Source organism: Molothrus aeneus, chromosome 15 (genome assembly GCF_037042795.1).
Source record: "Molothrus aeneus isolate 106 chromosome 15, BPBGC_Maene_1.0, whole genome shotgun sequence".
NCBI lineage: Eukaryota > Metazoa > Chordata > Aves > Passeriformes > Icteridae > Molothrus > Molothrus aeneus.
The window spans coordinates 259,355-280,010 of record NC_089660.1 but is presented as its reverse complement, the minus strand read 5'-3'; the positions used below and the strand labels follow the sequence as shown (position 1 = coordinate 280,010).

The 20,656-nt window shown below is 42.7% G+C and overlaps 1 protein-coding gene across 2 annotated transcripts; it reads right to left on the bottom strand.

Moving 5' to 3' along the window:
• Window positions 1-5,074: 5,074 nt before the first annotated feature.
• Window positions 5,075-20,325, bottom strand: LOC136562911 (GDNF family receptor alpha-4-like). Of its 2 annotated transcripts, none has more exons than XM_066560003.1 (8): window positions 20,225-20,325; window positions 16,548-16,823; window positions 15,781-15,873; window positions 15,012-15,357; window positions 14,829-14,938; window positions 13,562-13,696; window positions 12,469-12,599; window positions 5,075-5,307 (listed from the first exon to the last, which is right to left on the bottom strand). In XM_066560003.1, the coding sequence occupies exons 1-8, from the start codon at window positions 20,265-20,267 to the stop codon at window positions 5,299-5,301; spliced, it is 1,143 nt and encodes a 380-aa protein (XP_066416100.1). In that variant the 5' UTR covers window positions 20,268-20,325; the 3' UTR covers window positions 5,075-5,298. The 2 variants fall into 2 exon arrangements, with proteins under 2 accessions (XP_066416100.1, XP_066416099.1); XM_066560002.1 differs by lacking the exon at window positions 5,075-5,307 and adding an exon at window positions 10,235-12,161.
• Window positions 20,326-20,656: the final 331 nt, after the last annotated feature.

Here is a 20,656-nt window from a genome sequence, read left to right as displayed (position 1 = left end):
TTGACCTTGCAAAATAACTAAATGCCTGGTACCCACAGCTCTTCCTGATTGTAGGAGGGGATTTACAGTTGCTCAATGCTACACAAAATCAGAATGCTAGGTAGCATTTCCATTTAGCATGAGTGTTACTGAGAGGATATATATTTAATAGGAAGGATGTCACCATCAACTTGATCTTTTCAAATAAAACACAGTGTTTCTTTGATGTTCTTTTGAACCTTAGCATTTAATATTTTCTGCATAGTGCATCAATGAAAAAGCAATTCTTTAAATACCTGCTATAAAACCAGTGAATCTCCAGAAAAGAATGCTCTGTTTTCTGCATATAAGTTCCTGTGAGGCAAATGAAGGCACAGTGCAAAGTAGAGCTCTATGTACTGGAGAACAAAAGCAAAACAAAGGTGGATAGTTGTCAAAAGGGTGTGGCTGACATCTTCACGAATATTCTGAAGATGTTGGTACTCTGGATAGCTTTGTAGAATTTACCTTGAAGAATAGCTTGTCTTGGCAGCTATGGACAGCTTATGAAAGTTGATGAGTATCATCATCACTGCTCAAGAGCAGAAACCCTAACTAATGTCTGAGCAAGATGATGAAGTAAAGGGAGTCACCTTGGTTTGCTTTTGATTTGATTTTGCTTTTTTCTTTGGTTGGTTGCTTTTGGTTTTGTATGTTTGAGGGGTTTTTTAATAGCCAGAGTAAGTAGAAGTTCAGCAGGTGAGTAAATGAATGATAGTTGAGGAGTTTATGAAACAGAACTCTTGGGTTGTGTGTTGTCCTTTACTCCTACGGGAGAAAAATAGTATGTGTTAGGAAGAAACTTGTATAAAACATGGTACTTTAGAAGGCTTTTAGGACTACTACAGAAACTTTCTTCATTCGTGAAATATTTCTGTTTCATCATCTTCGTGGCCCTTTGTAGGACTCTTTGCAGTAGGTCTGTGTCTCTCCTGTACCGGGGAGACCAAAGCTAGACAAAGCACTCCAGGTGTGGCTTCAGCAGTGCTGAGTAGAGGGACAGGATCACCTCCCTCAACCTGCTGACAATGCTCTCCTAATGCATCCCACTCCATCTGCAGCTTGTGTGCAGCCTGGTGCCTCCAGGATATCCAGGTCCTTTCCTGCAAAGCAGCTTCCTATTGTAACCAGGCATCCCCAAAGGAGCAGTAATTAGCACTGACTCCATGATTCCAGAGGGCTGATCAATCACTTTATTATACTGTACTCAATGAGAAACCCATCACCCTTACAGACAGTCCAATACAGGGGGACCCAATTGGTCCTTGGATCCAAACACCATCACCAGTGGCCAATCAAGAAATCACCCTTGGGTAAACAAATCTCCCTAACACATTCCACATGCTCACAACAACAGGTGCAGCAAGATAAGAATTGTTTCTCATTCTTTTCTCTGATCTTGTCACAGCCTTCCCCAGGACAGGCCCAGGAGAGCTGTGTCTGTGCTCTCTGTGGCCAGAGAGCTGCTGCCGCAGCTTCCTGGGTGGGTGGCCTCCAGCATAAATAATACATGTATTAAGTAAGTAATTTTCTTTCTGCTGCATAGGTCTGCTGTCAGAATGAAGTTTAAAATGGTTTTTAGCAGGTTATTTTCTACTGTTGTGGTGGTAAAATGAATTTTAATAGACTTTTCAATATAGTTGTGATGACTCCTAAAATTTTACCAGTTCTTTTGCAACATAATGATTTGCAAGCCTTGCTCAAGTGAAGAATTTTTGAGGACATAGTGAGTATCCAAGTAAATAGCAGTGTTAGATTACAAGGCTTTTTTTAACCTGTGCTAATTAGATTAACATTCCTAGCTTGTTAACTGAGTGTACTGATTTGGATGGAAGATAAAGTAGTGTGCATGTAGGCTTCTACCATGTTGATAAGTTGAGGCAAAAATATTTTCTGTTGTCACTGGATCTGAGAGAAGTGCAAAACTTATTTTCTTGGTGTATCAGTGTATCATGCTAGACATCCTGAGGAAAATTACGTTAAGTATTTCTAAAGTATGTTCTGCATATAATTGACTTTATTTTAGTTATTTGAGGGTGATGCTGTTCTGAAACATAATTAAGTATATCTAAATTGTCTGGTGCTAGCTGCGTTATGATGGATTAGAAAGTCCAAAAAACCCAATAGCCACTTTAGTGACAGCTTGTTTCCTATGAATTTTCCACAGGTCAACAGAAATTGAGGTAATAGAGACTTCCAGTTCAATTCTGACACTGATATGTTCAGTGCTACCTCTAGCCATTGAAGTATTTATTTTCTGTAATTGATGCTTTTAAACTATTTCTGAGAGAGTGTTGTGGATTTTGTCTAGCTGCCCAGGTAAACATGTGTATGGATTATATCTTTTTCCCTCCCTTTTAAGAGCAGGAAATATAAAATCCCCAAAAAGCCCACTAGACTGCATCTCCATAATGGAGATGCAATATAAGGGAATTTGTAGGGATGTTTTTGATAAAAGTTTTTTATGGTTTTATCACCATTAAAAGTTAGGATGAATCCCCATATAACTGTAATCGTATATCAAAATGCAACATTACAGCAATTCCTGGTAACTGCTTTGGTTCAGGAAAGAAAAATACCACTTTATGTAGGTTTGCTCCCAGTGGCACATGATTTACTGCTTATCCTTATTCTGTGTTGACATGATCTGGAATAACTTCTATGGCACTTGAGGCCACCTCTTCCAAGGTTGCATAGTGTCATTTGGTCAGATGACTGAAATCATTAAGTTAATAGTGATTTATACTACTACTACTACAACTACATCCTCTCTGAAAGATATCCCTTTATCTGCTGAAGGAAGGCAGCTGAACATAAATTCTCATCTGTTATCACTAAAGGGAAAGCAGGTTAGCTTACATCACCATGGCCTTTCAGTGGGCTATAAATGTATAGCCATTTGAAGGATACTCAAATCCTTTTAAAATTGCTCAATATTTGTCAGAAGTCATCATCTCACACTGTCATTGCACTGTTAAGGGAGATGAGTAAGAAAATTCTGTATTCAAAGGCAAAGAGGAGGCTTTTCATGCTCACTGAATCAATGCTTTCTGCCTAACTGAAAATGGAACCTAAATCAGGTGCCTGTGTTGCTGCTTATAAATTGAGTTTCTTCTAGTAGTTTCACTTCAAAAAATGGTGTCCTGTCCTCCTTCAACCTCTTGGCCACTCTAAAGAAGTGAGCTACAAGAGGTATGTTGGTACCTAGCTTGTATGATTAATTCAATTCCACACCCATATCAAATCAGTAACTAGGAAAGCAGGGTCCAAGGAGGACTGAGTCTGGAGTTTTCAGTGAGCGACAGGTACAATAGGTGAGTGACGGTGTCCAGATTGGACTGAATGCAGCTGGTATATAAATGGAGAAGCACTGGTAGCATGTCACAAGAGTGTAAGCACAACATTTATTCAAGGAATATTTAATTAAACTGGAAGGTAATTGGAAGATACAGTGTATAGTTCTTCCATTACAGAAAGTACTAGATTGCTTTGATGATTTATTACTGGGGAGAAATAATGGCTTCATGTTTTTTCCAAGACACAGAATGAAAGTGATGTGACATTTTAAAGCTACGCAGATTGCATTGATATAAACTTAAGAATTTTCACTGAGCTGAGTACTATCCTTCTGTAAATCTACTTGTTTCTGATCTTGTTAGATAAAACATCTCAGAGGAAAGATTTGACTTTCAAATTTGCAACATCTACTCTACAATGCAGAAAATTTGTAGTGTAGCTGCTGTATGCTGCCTTTAAAGATAAAATTCAACACAGTAAAAATAACTTCCTGGTTAGGGGACCACGATAGTGTTGCTGCAGAATGGGAAGCGGTTTCAATTTTTGTCATGAGAAGTGTAGGCTGAAACATGTAACATTGTCGTGTCAAATCTCATACCAGCTACAGGAGTTCTCAGTTGAATATTTTACATTTGCTGATTTCAATTTAGGTATGTATTCTCTGCAGAGTTGTTAAATACAGAGTAAAAATTGTCAGTCTGATATGACTGATGGGCTCTTGAGTAATTTCTGTCACTGAAATGGCAAAAAGGGATGAATCTGCTGCTGCCAGTATGGGGGCTGTTGAGTTTTACAGGATGGAGCAGCTGTATGTAAAGATGCTTTTCAGCCACTCTTAAGGTAGCTGTGAAAATAGCACTATTAATACATGTTGGAAAACCAGTGAGGTTTTAATAGAAGTAAATATGCTTCTCCAGCCTGTGGGCTGCCGGTCCCATTTGGGAAGGCATCTACAATAATCTGACATCTTGTTTAGCACTGATAAAGCTGGAGAGTCCAATTAAAATATTTCAAGAAGACATCCCCATACAAGACTACACTGATTGTCGGCTAATGTGTATTGAATTTTAGCTAAATACAGCCCCGGGTGCTGTGCTGGAAAGCAGGAAAGCTTGCTTTTCAAGCTCTTAATTCCTTTTATATTGATTTGGCTGCTAATGATATAACCTTCTACTCTAATTAACTGACATCTGCATTAGGCTGAATAAGAGCCCCCTGCTTGAAGCTGTCTACTTGTTTGTTTTATGAAATGTGTCCTTCTGTTACATTTTACCCAGATTAGGTCAGTCTGTGCAAAATAGACCATCTAAAGGATTGACTTTCTTTTAAATACCTTGTAAAACAAGTTTATCTTTCTGCTGTCTCCATTTCTGCCTGTTTTTCCAGGGCGTATGTTGCTGGGAAGCCTGTCCAGAGCTGGTTCACTGACTGGGTGCTTTTCTAAACCTTCCTTCCCCATGGACTATTAGCTCCTTTGACTGATTTGAGGCTGCCAAGAAAGGTGTAAATTGAGATAAAGATGGGCTATGAAGACCTGAGGATAACGGGCCATTTTGTATGGTTTAGGTTAAGAAACAACTGAGATGTAAGGGACTTAAATCAGGCAGAAAACATTGCTAGGTTGGAATAGGCAATCTGCTTATGAATCCATGTTGCCAAAATTAAATTAGTTCTCAGTTTGGGAAATTTTGATTTAACATATGAAAAAAATAAAACACATGGTTTTTTTAGATCATTTAATAAATTAAAGATGCTAGTTTGCAGAAAGCTCATCAAGAGCAGCTGTTTAGGTTCATTATGTGCGCTGTTGTCACATATGTGTTTGCCCATTTTTCTCTAGGAGAAGATTGGGAGTCTCAGGAAAAATTATGTGAAGTCAAGATTCTTTCACATTTTTATCTTTGTAGAAGTTTCAAACCCAGTGCAGGTGCTGCAGGAAATTGCTTCTTGCTTTCTCTTGTTGTGGGGACTGGAGCATCTCTCTTATGATATCTGAGAAAGAAAAATTAAAACAGGGCGTTAGACTCAGTCTTGGAAATATCTTGACATAGGCAACTGGAATCTGAATTGAAAAGTTCATGCTTGAAAATCTGAATTAAATACAGGCTCAAGTAGCTACCTGAGCAATGCTATGCTATCGTAATAGCAGGACTCCTGGTGACATCTGTTAACTGAGATCAGCCAAAAACAAATGAAAAATAGACTAGTAAATCAATCAACTCATCATCTTGTCCATTTCATTACCATTTTATTGTGTCTGATTTACCAGGTGGAAGATGTAACTCGGTGATGCTTGAGAAGACAGGCCAGCCTTGAGCTCTTAGTGTTAGCATTTCAAGCTTGTAGAGGGACTATTATGTCCTACAAGTATGAATAAAATGGTTCAGATTTAACTCCAAATATTTTAGTAAATTGCTTCATGCCAAGTCATGGTCTTTCTCTCGGAGCCTTTCTGTGTTCAAAATGTATATAAAACTGACATTTTCACTGTCATTTGTAGTTCTATATTAGTTCCATTTACACTGTGATTTGTATTTGTATATTAAAAATGAAGCGTTCAGTGCACAACAGAACTTCTGTTGTGATGCCTCTGCAGCTCCTAGTTGGGAGTAGCATAGCAATTGGTTGTGTAGTGTATTGGTAGAACTGGATTCCTTGTGCATTAAAATTTTTGCACAATAACAGATTGAAATTGAGAAAAAAAGATGGGAAATATCTTAGCTGGCTTCTGGTAGAACCATCATAACATATCACATACTCTGATTTGGAATGATGGGTGTGAAATCCAAAGAGCTTGTGGCTGGAAGAATTAGCTGCTAATCTCACATTTCTACAGAAAGACTGAGCAATTCCTGTTTTGTAGCCCTGAAAACATAATGGAGCCCTGGGGATCATTGACAAAACAAGCTTCTCAGAGCCACTAGCACTTAGCAAAATTGACTTCAGTTAATCAAAAGATTCTTGGGCGGGGGGGGCGGGGGGGAAGGAAGAAGCTGGTGGTTTGGAAAGCTGGAGAACAAGTAACTGTGCAGATGTTTAAAGATATTCCAGTTTCTTGTGATGAAGCTCAGTGACCTATAATATCAGTATCTAATGGGCAAACTTATATTGACGATAAAGTCATTTAAGTACTAGACTGGTGTGGGGCAAAAGGTGAAAGGGGGGAGAGTGCAGTGGCACTTTGCTCAGCTTGTATGGACATAGAGGCATTGACCACAACTCTCTGGTTCCATCCATCCAGCCAATTCCTTATCCACCAGTTTGTCCACCCTTCAAACCTCTTTCTCTTCAATTTGGAGATAAGGATGTCATGTGATTTACTAATCAATTTTGATTCGGCCATATTATCAGCAGGACATTTCTCAGTCTTTTTACAGTTATCTCTGTATATAAATAATCTTCTCTTGTGCTCTCAGGCTCACTAGCAATTCTTCTTGCAAAGTGCTTCTAGAGGGTCCAGTCCATACCGCTTAGCTCTTCAAGCATCTCATGGTGTGAACTCTGTGATTCTGGCCATACAATAAAGCAAAGGCAAAGATTATTTTCTCTGCATCAGGGTAAGTGATTGGAGTGTTGCTTAATAAATTTTGTCATCTGATGGGGGGGGGGGGGGGAACAGCTGAATCACATGCCTTACAGGAAAACAGGTGGGACCAATGGGAAGAAAGATGAGCCAAAAATCACACAATTATTTTGTGCTAGCTTAATGTCTGCTTGTTCTGCCCAAAGGTAAAGACATAGTTATCAGAGCCATTTATCAGGTATACCATTTTAGTATAAACTTGTTTAAAAAAGGGTAGAGCCCCTTTGTCATTTTAATTAGACAGTAAGCCATTGATTCCAAGTGGGCCTTCATTTTCTAATTATTTAGTAGGTAATGTCATTAAACATCTTCTAGTGGACAGGATTGCTCTAAAAGCTTTAGTTCCAGAGCTCTAATATTAGGTTTTTGGCATTCATCCCTGTGTGTGAAAAGCAGTCCGTTTGTTTACCAGGAATTTAGATTCCCATTACTGGCGGAATTAGCAGCAAGCTATTAGTCTGATTCAAGCACTTAACAATTGCTGATCATCTCCTCCTGGCTTGGGGATAATGGAGGTGATCATCTGTAAATGGAAAGTATGTGTGGCTATTTTCATGGAGGCACTTGGAGAAAGTGCAGCATCCCCTGACCTCTGCTAACCCTGGGGTTTGCAAGAAACCCAAACACCAAGTCACTTCCTGGAGGAGAGCTAATCACCTATCAGAAGAGCTTCCATTAGAGACTAACCAAGCTCAGGCTCAACCGACCCTGCCTCAAATGAAAAAAGGTTCAGCCACAAAGTCCCTGGAGTAGGAGTGATTAGCCTCTGATTGTATTTACCAGGATCTGTTTCAGTGGGGGAGGCAGCTGTGGAATAGCTGCGAGTTGTGATTCCATAGCAGTGGGGAACTATCTTGTGGAGCTCAGCAGTGCTGATTGGCTTCCTCTCTCTCCACTGCTGTCCCCAAAAGCTTTGCGTGGTTCGTGGACACCTCAAAGATTGCTTTGACAATTCTCCTTTTTATTCTGTGTAGTTTATTGTGTGAAGTTGCCTACCATTTTGGCAAATGGAGTGACATGATTTTTAGGATGTACTGAAAAAGATATTTTCATTCCTTATAGATGCTGAACCTGTAGCCTTTTCCTATCAATTGAAAGTTACCTTTTATTGTCAGCTGATTTTGAGAGGTGTGCTGGAGACCTGTCCAGGAATCACTGTTTGAAACCAAAAGTGCTTTAGCTTTTCGTCATCTGCAATAACATATTGTTCGCCCTTCTGAAAGGAAAACTGCAGCCATTTGATTCTTACTAAAACATAGACATTTCTTGGAGGCAGTGGGAATTATTTGAATGAGGCAAGGACACTATTTTTGGACTTGCAAAATCAAGGTTTATCTCTGGCATTATCTTGCTTATGACCTCGGGCAAGAAATGTGAATTGGTTCTCCCACTTGTCACAAGAAACCACTTATCTAACAGTTGGCTGAGCTCACTGCTGGAGGACTATATGAATGCCCTTTTTAAATGCTACAAGAGACCTAAGGCTCTATCAGAGTTCTAGAAGCCCCATCTGAAGTACCTGACAGTGAGTGATATCTGTAAAAGTTAAGATTGCTTTGTAAGAGATTCTAACTCTGTTCTTAACATTTCTGTTCCATAATGCCTCCAGCACTGGAGATAAGGAGTGTAGCTTCTATGAAAAGGAAAGGAAGGCAGGAGACTTCTAGAGTTGCAAGATAAATTTTATTAGTCAGACCTCACATTATTTTACTCTTTAAAAAATAATCTGCATTACAGTAATTAGAAGGTTCCCTCCTCCTATATGCTTGCTGAATGCTCATTTTTAAGGCTGTCTGGATAGACAGTTTTTATTGGATTAATTTTGCGTTTTGTGGATTATCTTTTGTGAGACCATAGGTGCTCACAGGATGTTGGTTTCCACTTTCTGGGAACAGAAGCTGAAGGGGGGTTCTTAATTGCCCTGTAGTATGGTTAGTAAGCTGTTCTGAATGGGTTTAGGAAGTCTGCCAGTCTTGGAACATTGATGGTGCTGACAGAACTGAATTGATAGTGATACTGGCATGACATTTCTAGTAGCAGTTAAGTTCTGCATGCATATATGCTGTGTAGTTGAAAAACTCTGATATATGGAGACCAGGTGTTAGAAAAGTCTAAGTGAAAATGGGTTTGTACTCACAACAATGTGAGTACCTATGAATGAAGGGGTAGTTAGAAGTGAATTTTGCTTGCAGTTATTGATGAACAAGCTAAGAGGCAGCTGTGTATATAAAGGTGCATGAAAAAAGGACACAGGACACTTGGAAAAGAAAACCCAACAAACTGACATGTTTTGTTTCAATCTCAGCCTAGAGTATGATTTGTCCAAGTGTCAAGCATTTTCCTATACAATCCAGGATATGACAGAAGACTGCAATTGTAATCAATAATCCTCTTAGTAGGAATTTAGTGCCCTAAACATGAACAAGAAATTTCTAATCCCTTTTTCCATATCAATCTGTTTTACAGCACTAAATTTGGGAAAGAGGAAAGATCACAGCACAGATGAGTGGGAGATCAATGCAGTACATTGTGTACCAGTGTGTGTGGTACAGATCACTCAGAAATCTACTCCATTTTTCTCACAAGTATTCTCTCTGTTGTGTGGAATAGTGAAAAGACTAACATTTTCTTCTTCCCTGTCACTCTCCATTAACTTCTAGAGATGACAGATGCTATTACACTACAGTCAAGAATCTTGATACATTTCTGAGTCCCACAATATGGAGGATGGTCGAATGTACATACTATATTAGGGTTACATGGACTCTATTTTTATTAACTAATGGTGGCAAACATGTGGAAACAGTGCTGTGTCGTGCTCCAAATAGCCATATTTCAGTAGGTAAGGAGAAATATCAGCATTAGTACACCTGTGTATCAAGAAAACATATTCATTCCTACTGCACGTAAGTAATACATTGCTTCTCTGTGTGACAGAGGAGATGATGCTGCTGCATGCATGTTTTCTTTGCTCTACCTGCCTAGGAAATAAACAGAAGTCTGGAATTGGAAATGAAAATATTACCACTGTAGTAGGATAATTACTTTGATACACATGACGGTGTAAGGTTGTGTAATAAGGTGTCTGATAGTGACTGTGCTTTCTTGGCAACAGATAAAACACAGGATAAAAAGAAATACTCAGCTACTCTGCCTCTGTTCAGGATTATCTTGTTTGGATGTGTATAGTATTGTTCAGATCTGTTGCCTCTCTCAGTATGAGCAATGGGCTCGACATGTGTGCATGGAGGAGCTGTTTTGAGTTTCTGACTATTTGAAAATGTTGTATGGCTGGTGAGGCAACTCTTGCACACAATTGATTGTAGACTGTTAACCTATGCTCAGAAATCAATATTCACTTAACACCACATTTTAACAGACAAATGCAGTACAAACTAACAGCAGTTACACAGCGCACACATTTACATTCAGAATAAATAGGTTATGAGACGGTGCTTGGCAGAAGAGGAGGATGAGGCAAGTGGCTGGAAGGTGACAATGGTAACTTGAATATGCGGACAGATACAAGGAGATTCTTGCAACTGTACGTCCCAGGGTTTGTGATCAATGCGCCTTCAAAGAGCCAAATGTATTCTCTAAGTGTTACAGAGATGGTCTGTCCTGAGGCCAGGCATCATCTTTTGCTGGATAAGCCTAAATCTACTGGAGTTGAGTATCATTCATCTTGAACAACAAAACCCAAGTGTGTTGCTAGCTGCGATAATGGATTACGTGTATGTTGAAGGAACAACAGAATGGAGCATAAACTCCAGTTCTTGATCTGGACTGGTATTTTTCATATACTTAAAAGAATGGATTTGAAAAGGGAACTGAAAGTAATCCAGAGATGGTGTTTACCGAGGACTTCACATGTATATTTATTGAGCTTTACTTGAAACCCACCCTGAAGCACAGGCTTCTAGTCTTTAGGATGATATGCTCTATGCCTTTGTAGGCTTGAGAAATGGATACCAACAAAACTCATTAAGTGCAACAAGTCCAAGTGCAAGGTCCCGCATCTGGTTTGGGGCAACCCTCAATAACAGTACAGAGTGGGGGAGTGAAATGGATTGAGAGTAGCCCTGCAGCAAAGGACTTGGATACATGGCTAGGTGGAAAACTAGACATGACTCGGGAAAATGCACTTGCAGCCCAGAAAGCCATCCTGCAGCCTGGGCTACATAAAAAGAAGCATGGCCAGCAGGCTGAGAGGCGATTCTTCCCCTCTACCCCAGCCCACCTCCCCACCCAGAGTTCAGCATTTCAACTCTGGGGTGCCCACCACGTGACAGACATGGGCCTCTTCAAGCAGGTTCAGACGAGGCCATGAAAATTACGAGAGGGCTAGAACTCCTCTCCTGTGAAGAAAGGCCGAGACAGTTGATGTGGTTTGGCCTGGAGAAGAGAACGCTCTGTGGAGACCTTGTTGTGCCTTTTCAATACATCAGGGGGGATGATAAGCACTGAGACTTTTTTTTTCAGGGTCTCTGGAACAAGATTTTTAAACTGAAAGAGGGTATGTTTAGATTGACTATTAGGAAAAAATTATTCCCTGTGAGGGTGGTGATGCACTGGCATAGATTGTCCAGAGAAGCTGCTTGCCCCATCCCTTCAAGTGTTCAAGGCCAGGTTGAATGGGGTTTGCAGCAACCTGGTCCAGTGGAAGGCAATCCCTCCCGTGGCATGGGGGTTGAAGCTAAATGGTTTTTTAAGGTCCCTTCAAACCCAAACCATTCAATGATTTTATGCCTGAGGAGGAGCTTCAGATGGTGGGGTGGTCGGAGACACTGTCAGATCATCCCTACTGTCAGAAACCAAACTCTGCACAAATTCTGAAAGAAATCAGATCTTTGATTTAACCTATTAAGCTGGAACATTAGCCTGTTACTCAGAATGTGTACACAGCAGAAGCAATGGTGAGAACTGTACCTGCAGAGCTCAGTGCAAACTGACAGGGGGAAAGGAGGGTACAAGTATGTGGGAGGTTTCCAGTGACTGCCATTCTGCGTTAAGGCCGTTCCTCTTGTCTGAAAGCCTTCTGTTTCCCAAAGGTAAATCTGTATTGGGACATGCCTGGATATGGAATAATATTAATAACATGGGAAGGAAAGATTCCTTTTATACCACATTAATGTGGGCTAAGCAACAGGGGCAGGAACAGAGCCAAAGAAGGCCAGGAAGTAACAGCTCCAGAAAATACAGAGGAGGCCATAGGCATACTGCTCTGTTTGGAGCTGTCTCGTTGTGTCTTCCCTTCAGCCACCTAGGAAATAAAAAGGAGGGATGAATCCCAGTTAGACACATTTATGCTCAAACTTCTGGCTGCAGAACCTCTGGTTCTGAGCACTAGTGTGAGACTATTGAAACTCCTGTGGCCAGACATACAGCCTCCTATTTTTCCTTGTCTGTGGAAGGACTAACTTAAGGTAGAGTAGTCCAGTGTTCTGCATGCACATGGCATTCCTTGGTTTGATGTCCAAAGTCACATATTTCCAGATCCAAGGTTTTTCAACTACTGTCTCTAGGCTACTTGACTCGCTGCTTTGTGAAGGCAACAAAGCATTGCGTACCTGGGACATTGCCGAAGAGAGAGATGTGCTGGCACTGTCTCTTTGGAAGCTTAGGGAAGATGAATAAAATAAGTCTTCTTGTCTTTCTAGAGCTGTCTGCTTCAGGTGCATTTGAGACCAAATGGTATTTTCTGCAAACAGAAGAAAAGTAAGAGTCTTACTGTGCTTTTCTTGTGCACACCTTGGAGTCTAGTGAGCAGAAATCTAGAGAAGCTATTTTAGGGAAGGCACTCACAGGCTGTGTGGTCTTGATTTAGAAAATACATATTCTCTGTTTTGTGAATGGCCTGTCAGTTTGTGAGTTTACTTGTGAGATTGAGCAGACTGCAAAAACAGTTTGAACTGTACTTGAAGACTTTTGGGGCCCCTCTGCGACTTTCCCAACTCTGTATTTTGTAAGGGGCAGGTTTGTAGTATCTCGGATGAGATGATTAAATTGTAGATGTGTCTATAGTGCTGGGTGTAAGGCTTTTATATACTGTAGGAGGCAGGTTTAAATATTAATCATTTATGTAATGATGCTGCTTTCTTTTATATCCTTTTAAAGCTTTTACAAACATAAAATATTTAAATCTCATTAAGGTATGTTGCTAAAACACTAGGGAAATAAAAGAAATACAGATTTAGGATTGCACAGTTGCATATAACAGGACTTTTGCAACTGCTATGCTGAATCTAGTAACAGGCTGCATCAGAAGCTACTTATCTTGACTGAGTAAATGAGGGCTGGGGGTGAGAAACAGAGGATGAGGAGGGGAATCTTGACCCCATAATCCTGGTGCACAGATGTGGTTACTCAGCAACCTATGGATACAGCATGTCTCATCTCCCTTGGTGATGTTTTTGCAGTGCCCTTCATTTGAATGATGTTTGGAGATAGCTTCAAGGGTGTTCAAGGTGAAGAGAAATGTTGCCAAAAGATACAGAAACAGTTCTTAGAGCAAATCCAGGCTGGTCCCATAGGTTGCAGAGATGATGGATCATTGCAGAAGATAGAACTATACACAAGAGCAATGCAACACAGAATCTTGAAACCACAGGATTTAAATTGCTCTCTGCTGAGCTGTTTCTCTGTGATGCGATTGATGCTTACCAAGGCATTTGTTGCTCTCAAACAGGCCGAGTATCTGGTCACACTTCTCCTTCTGGTTGCCGCTGTTCTCACATGTACACCACAAGGAAACTTCCACACTGGAGTTACTGACATAGTTGGGTGTCATGGGTGTGCCTGTCCCAAACCCCCAGATGAAAGAAGCATTATGAATCATGTTATGCTGAAGGAAATGCTGCCCTGGAGGCAGAAGCCTTCCACTGTGATAAGCATGTTACCCAGACGAGGTCAGGCTTGATGAACCTACCTGAAGTCTGCTGAGCTGTGAGAAAGTGTTGAGATTGCTACCCCTGACACAGACACTCTGACATGTATTGATAACTGAAGCTGGTGCAAGCATTAAATTGTGATGTGTACACAGCAGACGCAATGGTGAGAACTGTACCTGCAGAGCTCAGTGCAAATTGATGAGGGGAAAGCAATTTAATGGTGCAAGCATTAAACTGTGAAGGATTTTTGGTTTAGGATGTGAAGGACTTGCGTGGACTCAGCTGACATATGGCAGCAAAAGGTACTCTTGCTTCTTGGGTAACTGGCAACACTGTGTAGCCAGGTGTCTTTTGACAAACAAATACTGCACACCTGTAGCGTGCCATTCAGGCAGTGTTCATGTAGCTCAAAACTAGCAGAGCCATCAGGAAAAATTGAAGGTATAGTCTAGATTTACAGCTTCTGAGGTACTGCTGCTCTTTACATCCTCTTTTGAGCTACTCTGAAAATGTTTTAGTAGGTTGGTAGATAGTAAATAACTAAAACCAAAGATGACCTTCCTTCTAACAGCTGGTAGTCCTGTGTTCTGGCTGCCTCTGAGAACACAGTGCCCACAATACTAACAAGCCATCAGGAATCTAAAAGTCAGGCAGTGACGGAACGCTGTGTTAAATCACTGCTGTGATGGGATGTAACTCCAGCATCAGGAATGACAATGACTTAGTTCACACAAGCCCACAGAGTGCTGTTGCTGAGGTACTTGGAGTGCTTTGCACCAGCAGATGATGCAGGCATACAGAAATCTCAGGCAAGGATGGGGCAAAGTACAGCAAAAAATGCCATGGAAGAGCTCTCTTTGGACTGCATTTACCTCTGAGGCAAGGGAGAGCACTAGCATCCATCAGTAAGGCATATTCACCAGTATACTGAGTGCTACCTCCTGCAGGAGACCAGATTGGTCCTTCACAGCATCAGAGAGTGCCTGCAAGTTTGTGGCCTGAAAGCATCTACCCTGTATCTTCCTGTGGCTATCACTTACCAATCATCCCCATGTAAGCCTGCAGGCATGCAGCATGGTTGTGCAGAGAGCAGCCATCTGGAGACGTGTCTACAGGTTGACAATTTTGTTGGAAGTCAGCCAGTCGGGATCTGTAGGAAGGAAAATGGGACCATCAGTTTTGATGTTGTTCTCTTGGATAACATCCTCTGCTGCCTGACCTACTTGCAGATATGGTCTTCTAAGCAGGAGTCCAGAAGCCAGAGGCAATTTGGTTTGGTGTTATACTGGAAAGAACAATCAGGAACAATAGTTTTGCGGCGTCTTTCTCCACAAAATTCATCTTGACATGGACAGAACAGGATCCTTTTGGTGAAATCCTCAGGAACTTTCTCAAAGAAATTCCTTAGCCCTCTGTGGCACTTGCGCCGGTCACACACATCCTCACTTGCTGCTCCCTTGGTGCAGATGGAGGCATAGTCTGTGCGCAGACGAAAACACTTCTTGCTCAGATTACAGATGTGTGTTGCTCTCAGACATGGATTTGTTGCATCTCCTGCTAACTGTGAGCCTATAAAGCCAAAAGAAACACAAAAACCATGAAGCAAGTCTCCAGAAGAGATTTGGAATGGAAGCAGGAGCACTCCTTTCTTGATGGTCAGATTTGAAAAATCAAAAACGACAAAGCAAACCTGTCCTTCTATGTGCCTGCTCTATGACACCGTGATTATACTAGTTACAAAAGAGTATTTTTTTTATTGGTTCATAGGCCGCTTGTTTCAGAATATGGATCATTGTGGGTTATTACCGGTTTCATGGGCCTGGATCTGTGGCTTTATTTATGCGTGGTAGGAGTGACAAATTTAGGCAAGTAGCTAGAGCAGGCATTCCTCTGATTAAATAGGCCATTACCCCAAATTGTTCTTAATAATCTTCAACTCATGAAAAGATAAGAGAGGGCAGCATTATGTCATGTAACCATTACAATTCTTACCTGATACCAGAGCTGCCAGTTTATTATAATCTGTCTTCCAGTGTTCTTCATTTGCTGAATTCTCATAGGGAGAGGTCTCCAAATTGAGATAACCTAGGCAAGATACAAGATATTTAATGCAGTGGGACATGGGAGAAATGCTTTATGACCAGTTTTGTTTGTTTATTCTTAAATGGCTATTTTTCTTATTTATGCCTGGTTCTTTCCTCAGGCTGGATTTCAGAAATGCTCTGTCTCACTCAAAGCCAAATGCCAAGAATGGTTCTTCTGGAAATGCAAAGCTATTACTGTATAAAACCCTCATTACATTTTGTCCAGCTGGAATTGGGTCTATCTAGTCATTTGGATTTTTCAGCTTCAGTAAGTGTCAGGAGCTGAGCAGCACAGGCAGGCTCTAGTGGGAGGTCAAGTAGAAGCATCCCACAAAAGAAAGCAGCAGAACACTTAGGGATGCTATGGCAATTTGTGTCATAATCACATGTGTTTTCAGTGATGGACAGACAGGACCATTTTGAGGTATTTTTCACAGCACTAAATCTAACCATCTCAGTGTAGCTCTCAGGTTTGCTGGTGTATTTGAAGGGCTGGTCCCATACCAGATCAGTTTTCTCTGCTCATCGGAGTAGTAATGAATTCTCTTTACTAGGAGATACGGTTCCGGAGCAATTACCTACAGAGCTGAGAAGTGGACATTGACCGTTGTTTTCACCTAGGGGGTGGGGGTAAGCCTTACTAGTACCTTGTAAATTTATATTACTTCATCTCACCATCTGTCATGCTGGAGTGAACGGTCCAGAAAATGCGTAAGCAGTGCTCCTGTCTCTTCATGCGCCGGTGACACTTGCAGTGCAGCAAAGAGCTGTTCCCGAGGTCAAGCTCTGCATTCAGACATCTGACCCTGCTATCATGATCCAGCGAAAGGAGGCGAGTCTTGGCCAGGGCACAGTTTTCCAGGGTCCTGTATGTGGCATTGCAGGTGGAGTCAGAGAGACATAGCTGCTCTGCCATGACACAGTCGCTGCTGGGCAGAGCCATGAGGTCTCCTGATCAAGTAGAGAAAAGAGTGTTAGGGCCCCAGTCAAAATTAATGCCACACAAGCATCTTGTAATTGTTCTGCAGGGATTCTGTCTTCAACGAGGACTCCTTGCAAGAAACAGAACTTGTTGGGATCTTTCATGTGGAGTAGTTAAGGGACAAGAGCTGTCTCCATTTAGAAAAAAAAAAAGGATGAGTATAAATGAAAGAGGGAACAAAAGGTTAAATAAAAGCCTACATAATAATTTTGTTCAACTTGGCTGGGATCAGGGATTGCTCTGTATTTTGGGGACTAGTAAATGCCTGTGAAACCTTGGGGTTGCTGAGGCCTGCTTTGAAGAGCTCTTCTATCTGGCCACTGAAAACCACAGTGCAATAAGCACATAGCAACACCATACTATGTACTGTGGGTCAGTACTGCTGCAATTACTAAAGTATATGCTGGCCATTAAGAGATGTACTGAGAAAACCATTCGTAGGGTATAAAAAACAACTACTTTAATGAGCCTGAAGACTTAAGAATATGTATTCTTTGCATAATAAAATGAATCCTTAACAACAAAGGATGCAAGTCGCTTCATATGGAAGGGCTGATATGCAGTCAATTAAAGAACATAGAGCCCAGTCCCTAAAATCCCTGCCAAAAATGAAGATAAAGGTTTGGCCTATAAGAACCTCATGAAGTTCAACCAGTCTAAGTGCAGGTGCTGCACCTGGGTCGGGGCAATCCCAGACCCAAGTCCAGACTGGGAGATGAATTGAGAGCAGCCTTCCAGAGGAGGACTTGGGGATTCTCAGGGGTGAGCTGGTCATGTGCACTTGCAGCCCAAAAAGCAAATAGTCCTGAGCTGCATCAAAATCAGCATGGCCAGCAGATTGAGAGAGTAGGTTCTGCCCTTATGAAACCCCACCTGCAGTGCTGCATCTAGCCCTGGGGCCCTCAGCACAGGAAGGACATTATTAACCTGTTAGCATGGGTCCGGAGAAGGCCCAAAGATGCTCCGAGGGCTGGAGCACCTCCCACTATGAGACAGGTTGAGAGAGCTGGTATTATTCAGCCTGAAGAAGGCTGCAGGGAGACCTCCACTGGATCCCCTTTCAATACTTAAAGGGGACTTTTAAAAGAGGAGGGATAGCTTTTTATACAGGCAGATAGTGATAGGACAAGGGGGAACAGTTTTAAAATAAAAAGACAAGATTTAGATTAGATGTTAGGAAGAAGTTATTTACTCAAAGGGTGGTAAGGGCCTGGCACAGGTTGCCCAGAGCAGCTGTGGCTGCCCCATTCCTGGAAGTGTCCAAGGCCAGGTTGGAGGAGACTTGGGGCAACCTGGTCTAGTGGAAGGCGTCCCTGTCCATGGCAGGGGGGTAGACCAAGATGATCTTTAAGGTTCCTTTCTGCCCAAGTCTTTCTATAATTTTATGATTATGTTGTCATGGGTAGATGAATTCAGTCTGTAATCTTTCTTCATTTCTGCAGTATATGAATCTATGTTTACAGTACAATTACAATGAAGTCTTGAAACAAGACAGTTTCCTAATAAAATTAATATATAGGCTGGTATGTTTCTTCCCTTCAGGTCAATATTCCTTGGCTGGCTTTTGGAAATGACTGTGCTGAGCCTTACATCTACCTTTAGTGTTCTTTGGGTACATCATGTTACTTATCATTCTCTTGTTCAGCAGGTGCAGTAGTACTATTTCAGTCTGCCATCACTATAAATTAGGAGAAAATCTTGGTACAACTCACATTGCCCAGTGTACCATCTTCCCCATGTAATTTGTTCTTCCACTTCCTTCATTTTTGCTAGCTTCATCAGGTTATTTGCTGCAAGCAATAGAATGCCAGCCTGCTTGTCAAAGTTTCTACTTTCCCTACAGCTCAGTAATATTATCTAGGTACCTCTGTCTCACTTCTACAAGTTTCTTTGTTCTTTCAGCAACTTACTGTACTTTGTAATTCATCTGGCCCTTACATAGAGACTTGATGACTTTTCAAACTCCCTGAAAAATCTCTCATCAGGAATCCTTTGTATCCAGCACAGTGGGTTCAGGTGAAGGTGCTCTAAACCTCAACTTTAAAACATTCCTCCTCTAAAGACATCATTTACTGTCTGTGCATTGTTATAAGCCCTGAAGTTTGGCAAGTTGTTTAATTTTTTTAAATTTTGTCTTAGTAGTCCAGTAACAATGTGAAAGAATAGGAAAGCTAATTCTTTCCTAGATCTGTGGTGTAGGTTGCAGAACATGTTAAAGATGTATGTGTATTGGAATCCCATCTGTAGTTAAAAAAAAAAGTTAAAAGGTAATAACCAATTAACACATGATGATTATTTATACCTTAGAAAAAAATGGATAGATAATACAATACACCTTTATTCTCCCTTTTCAATGTCCTGTCATATAGATATGTCTATCTTGTTTCCCCTGGTGCACTATGCCATTTAAAGAGATGACAGTTACAGAAGGGAACCTTTCCTTTATCAGTTACCAAAGAAGCGTTGGCATTTGGACATGGCAAATTGTGGGAAATCTTTTGCAATCGTTTGCCGCCAGTGGCTACTGTAGTGTAAGTGCAGCAGCCCATCTTTTAGCAGGTAAAAAGCTGCAGCTTTTTCTGAGTGCAAAGCACCCCTAGACAGAAACTAGGAATGCTTCAGAGCAGTTTCTCCTTTCCTTATTCCTAGTCACATCAACCCTGAAGACTGAACAAGAGATGAACTTGGTAAAGGAATAATTTCAATCCTCAGCTGTTGTCATTTGGAGGCAGAGTAGAACAATCAACTGCATCTCTGCAGGAGCTCCTTGGATTGGTCTTCGCAAACCGAGCCTAGCCTCGGAAAACTAGGGGCCTTAAGCATTTCAGAGGGCGAATGAATGGGGGATAAGTATCAAAAACTGCTCTGGGCGAAGCTAGCGAGAGCGCGGCGCAGCCGGGACCAGCTCAGGCGAATGAATCTCCGCATTGTGCCTATCCGGCCGCATTCAGGGATCGGCTCCCGGCATCTCCTCTCGCCTTCTCGCGCCTTGCCTCCAGGGCAGACGGTCCCCTCCCCAGAGCGTCCCTCCAGTTTGACCGCAACCGCACCGGAGGTTCCCCGTTTCGGGCCAAAGCAACAGCCGCCTTTCCTTTGAATCCCGAATTCTTCCCCGCCGCCGGCGCGCGGGGCAGCTGGAGCCGGTGGCCAGGAGAGCCGCGCAGCTTTTGGGAGTGCCGTGCTCTGGACGCGCTCCGCGCCCGCCCGGCATCGGGGGAGCAGCGGTCAGCCCTGGCGACCGCGAACCCCGGCGTCGCCCCTGCAACCCGCGGCGGGACCGGCGTGCGAGCGGTGCCGCTGTCTGCCCGCCGGGAGAGGGACGGGGTCGTGCCGCCCTGCCCAGCCCGCCCCGCGCCCCGGGCGCTGTTACCGGCTCGGGAGAGAAGTAGCCCCAGGAGCAGCGCCGGCCCCATGCTGGCGGTCAGTGGCTCCGAGCGCCGGGGCTGCGGCTCGCAAGCTGCGCGGCCCCGCCTCGGCGCTGCTGAGCCCAGCCCGCCCCGTCGAGGTGCGGGCAGCGAGCACCGCCCCCGGCCCGACCCACCGCGGGTCCGCGGCCCGCGCGTGGCGACCGCAGCGGGCGGAGGGGCCGGGCGGTCGGCGGGTTGGTGTGAGGTGGGGCGAGTTACGGGGTCATCCGGCGGCCGCTGTCCCCAGGGCGACCGGCAAGCCGCTGAGCCGGGGGCCGGGCAGTGTAGGAACGCTTCACAAGGGCCGTTTTGGAAGGGGCTGCGCAAGGGGTTTGTTTATTGATTGATAGCATACTTCAGTACCGAGAGCAGAGCTGTGACTGCGCACCCTCGGG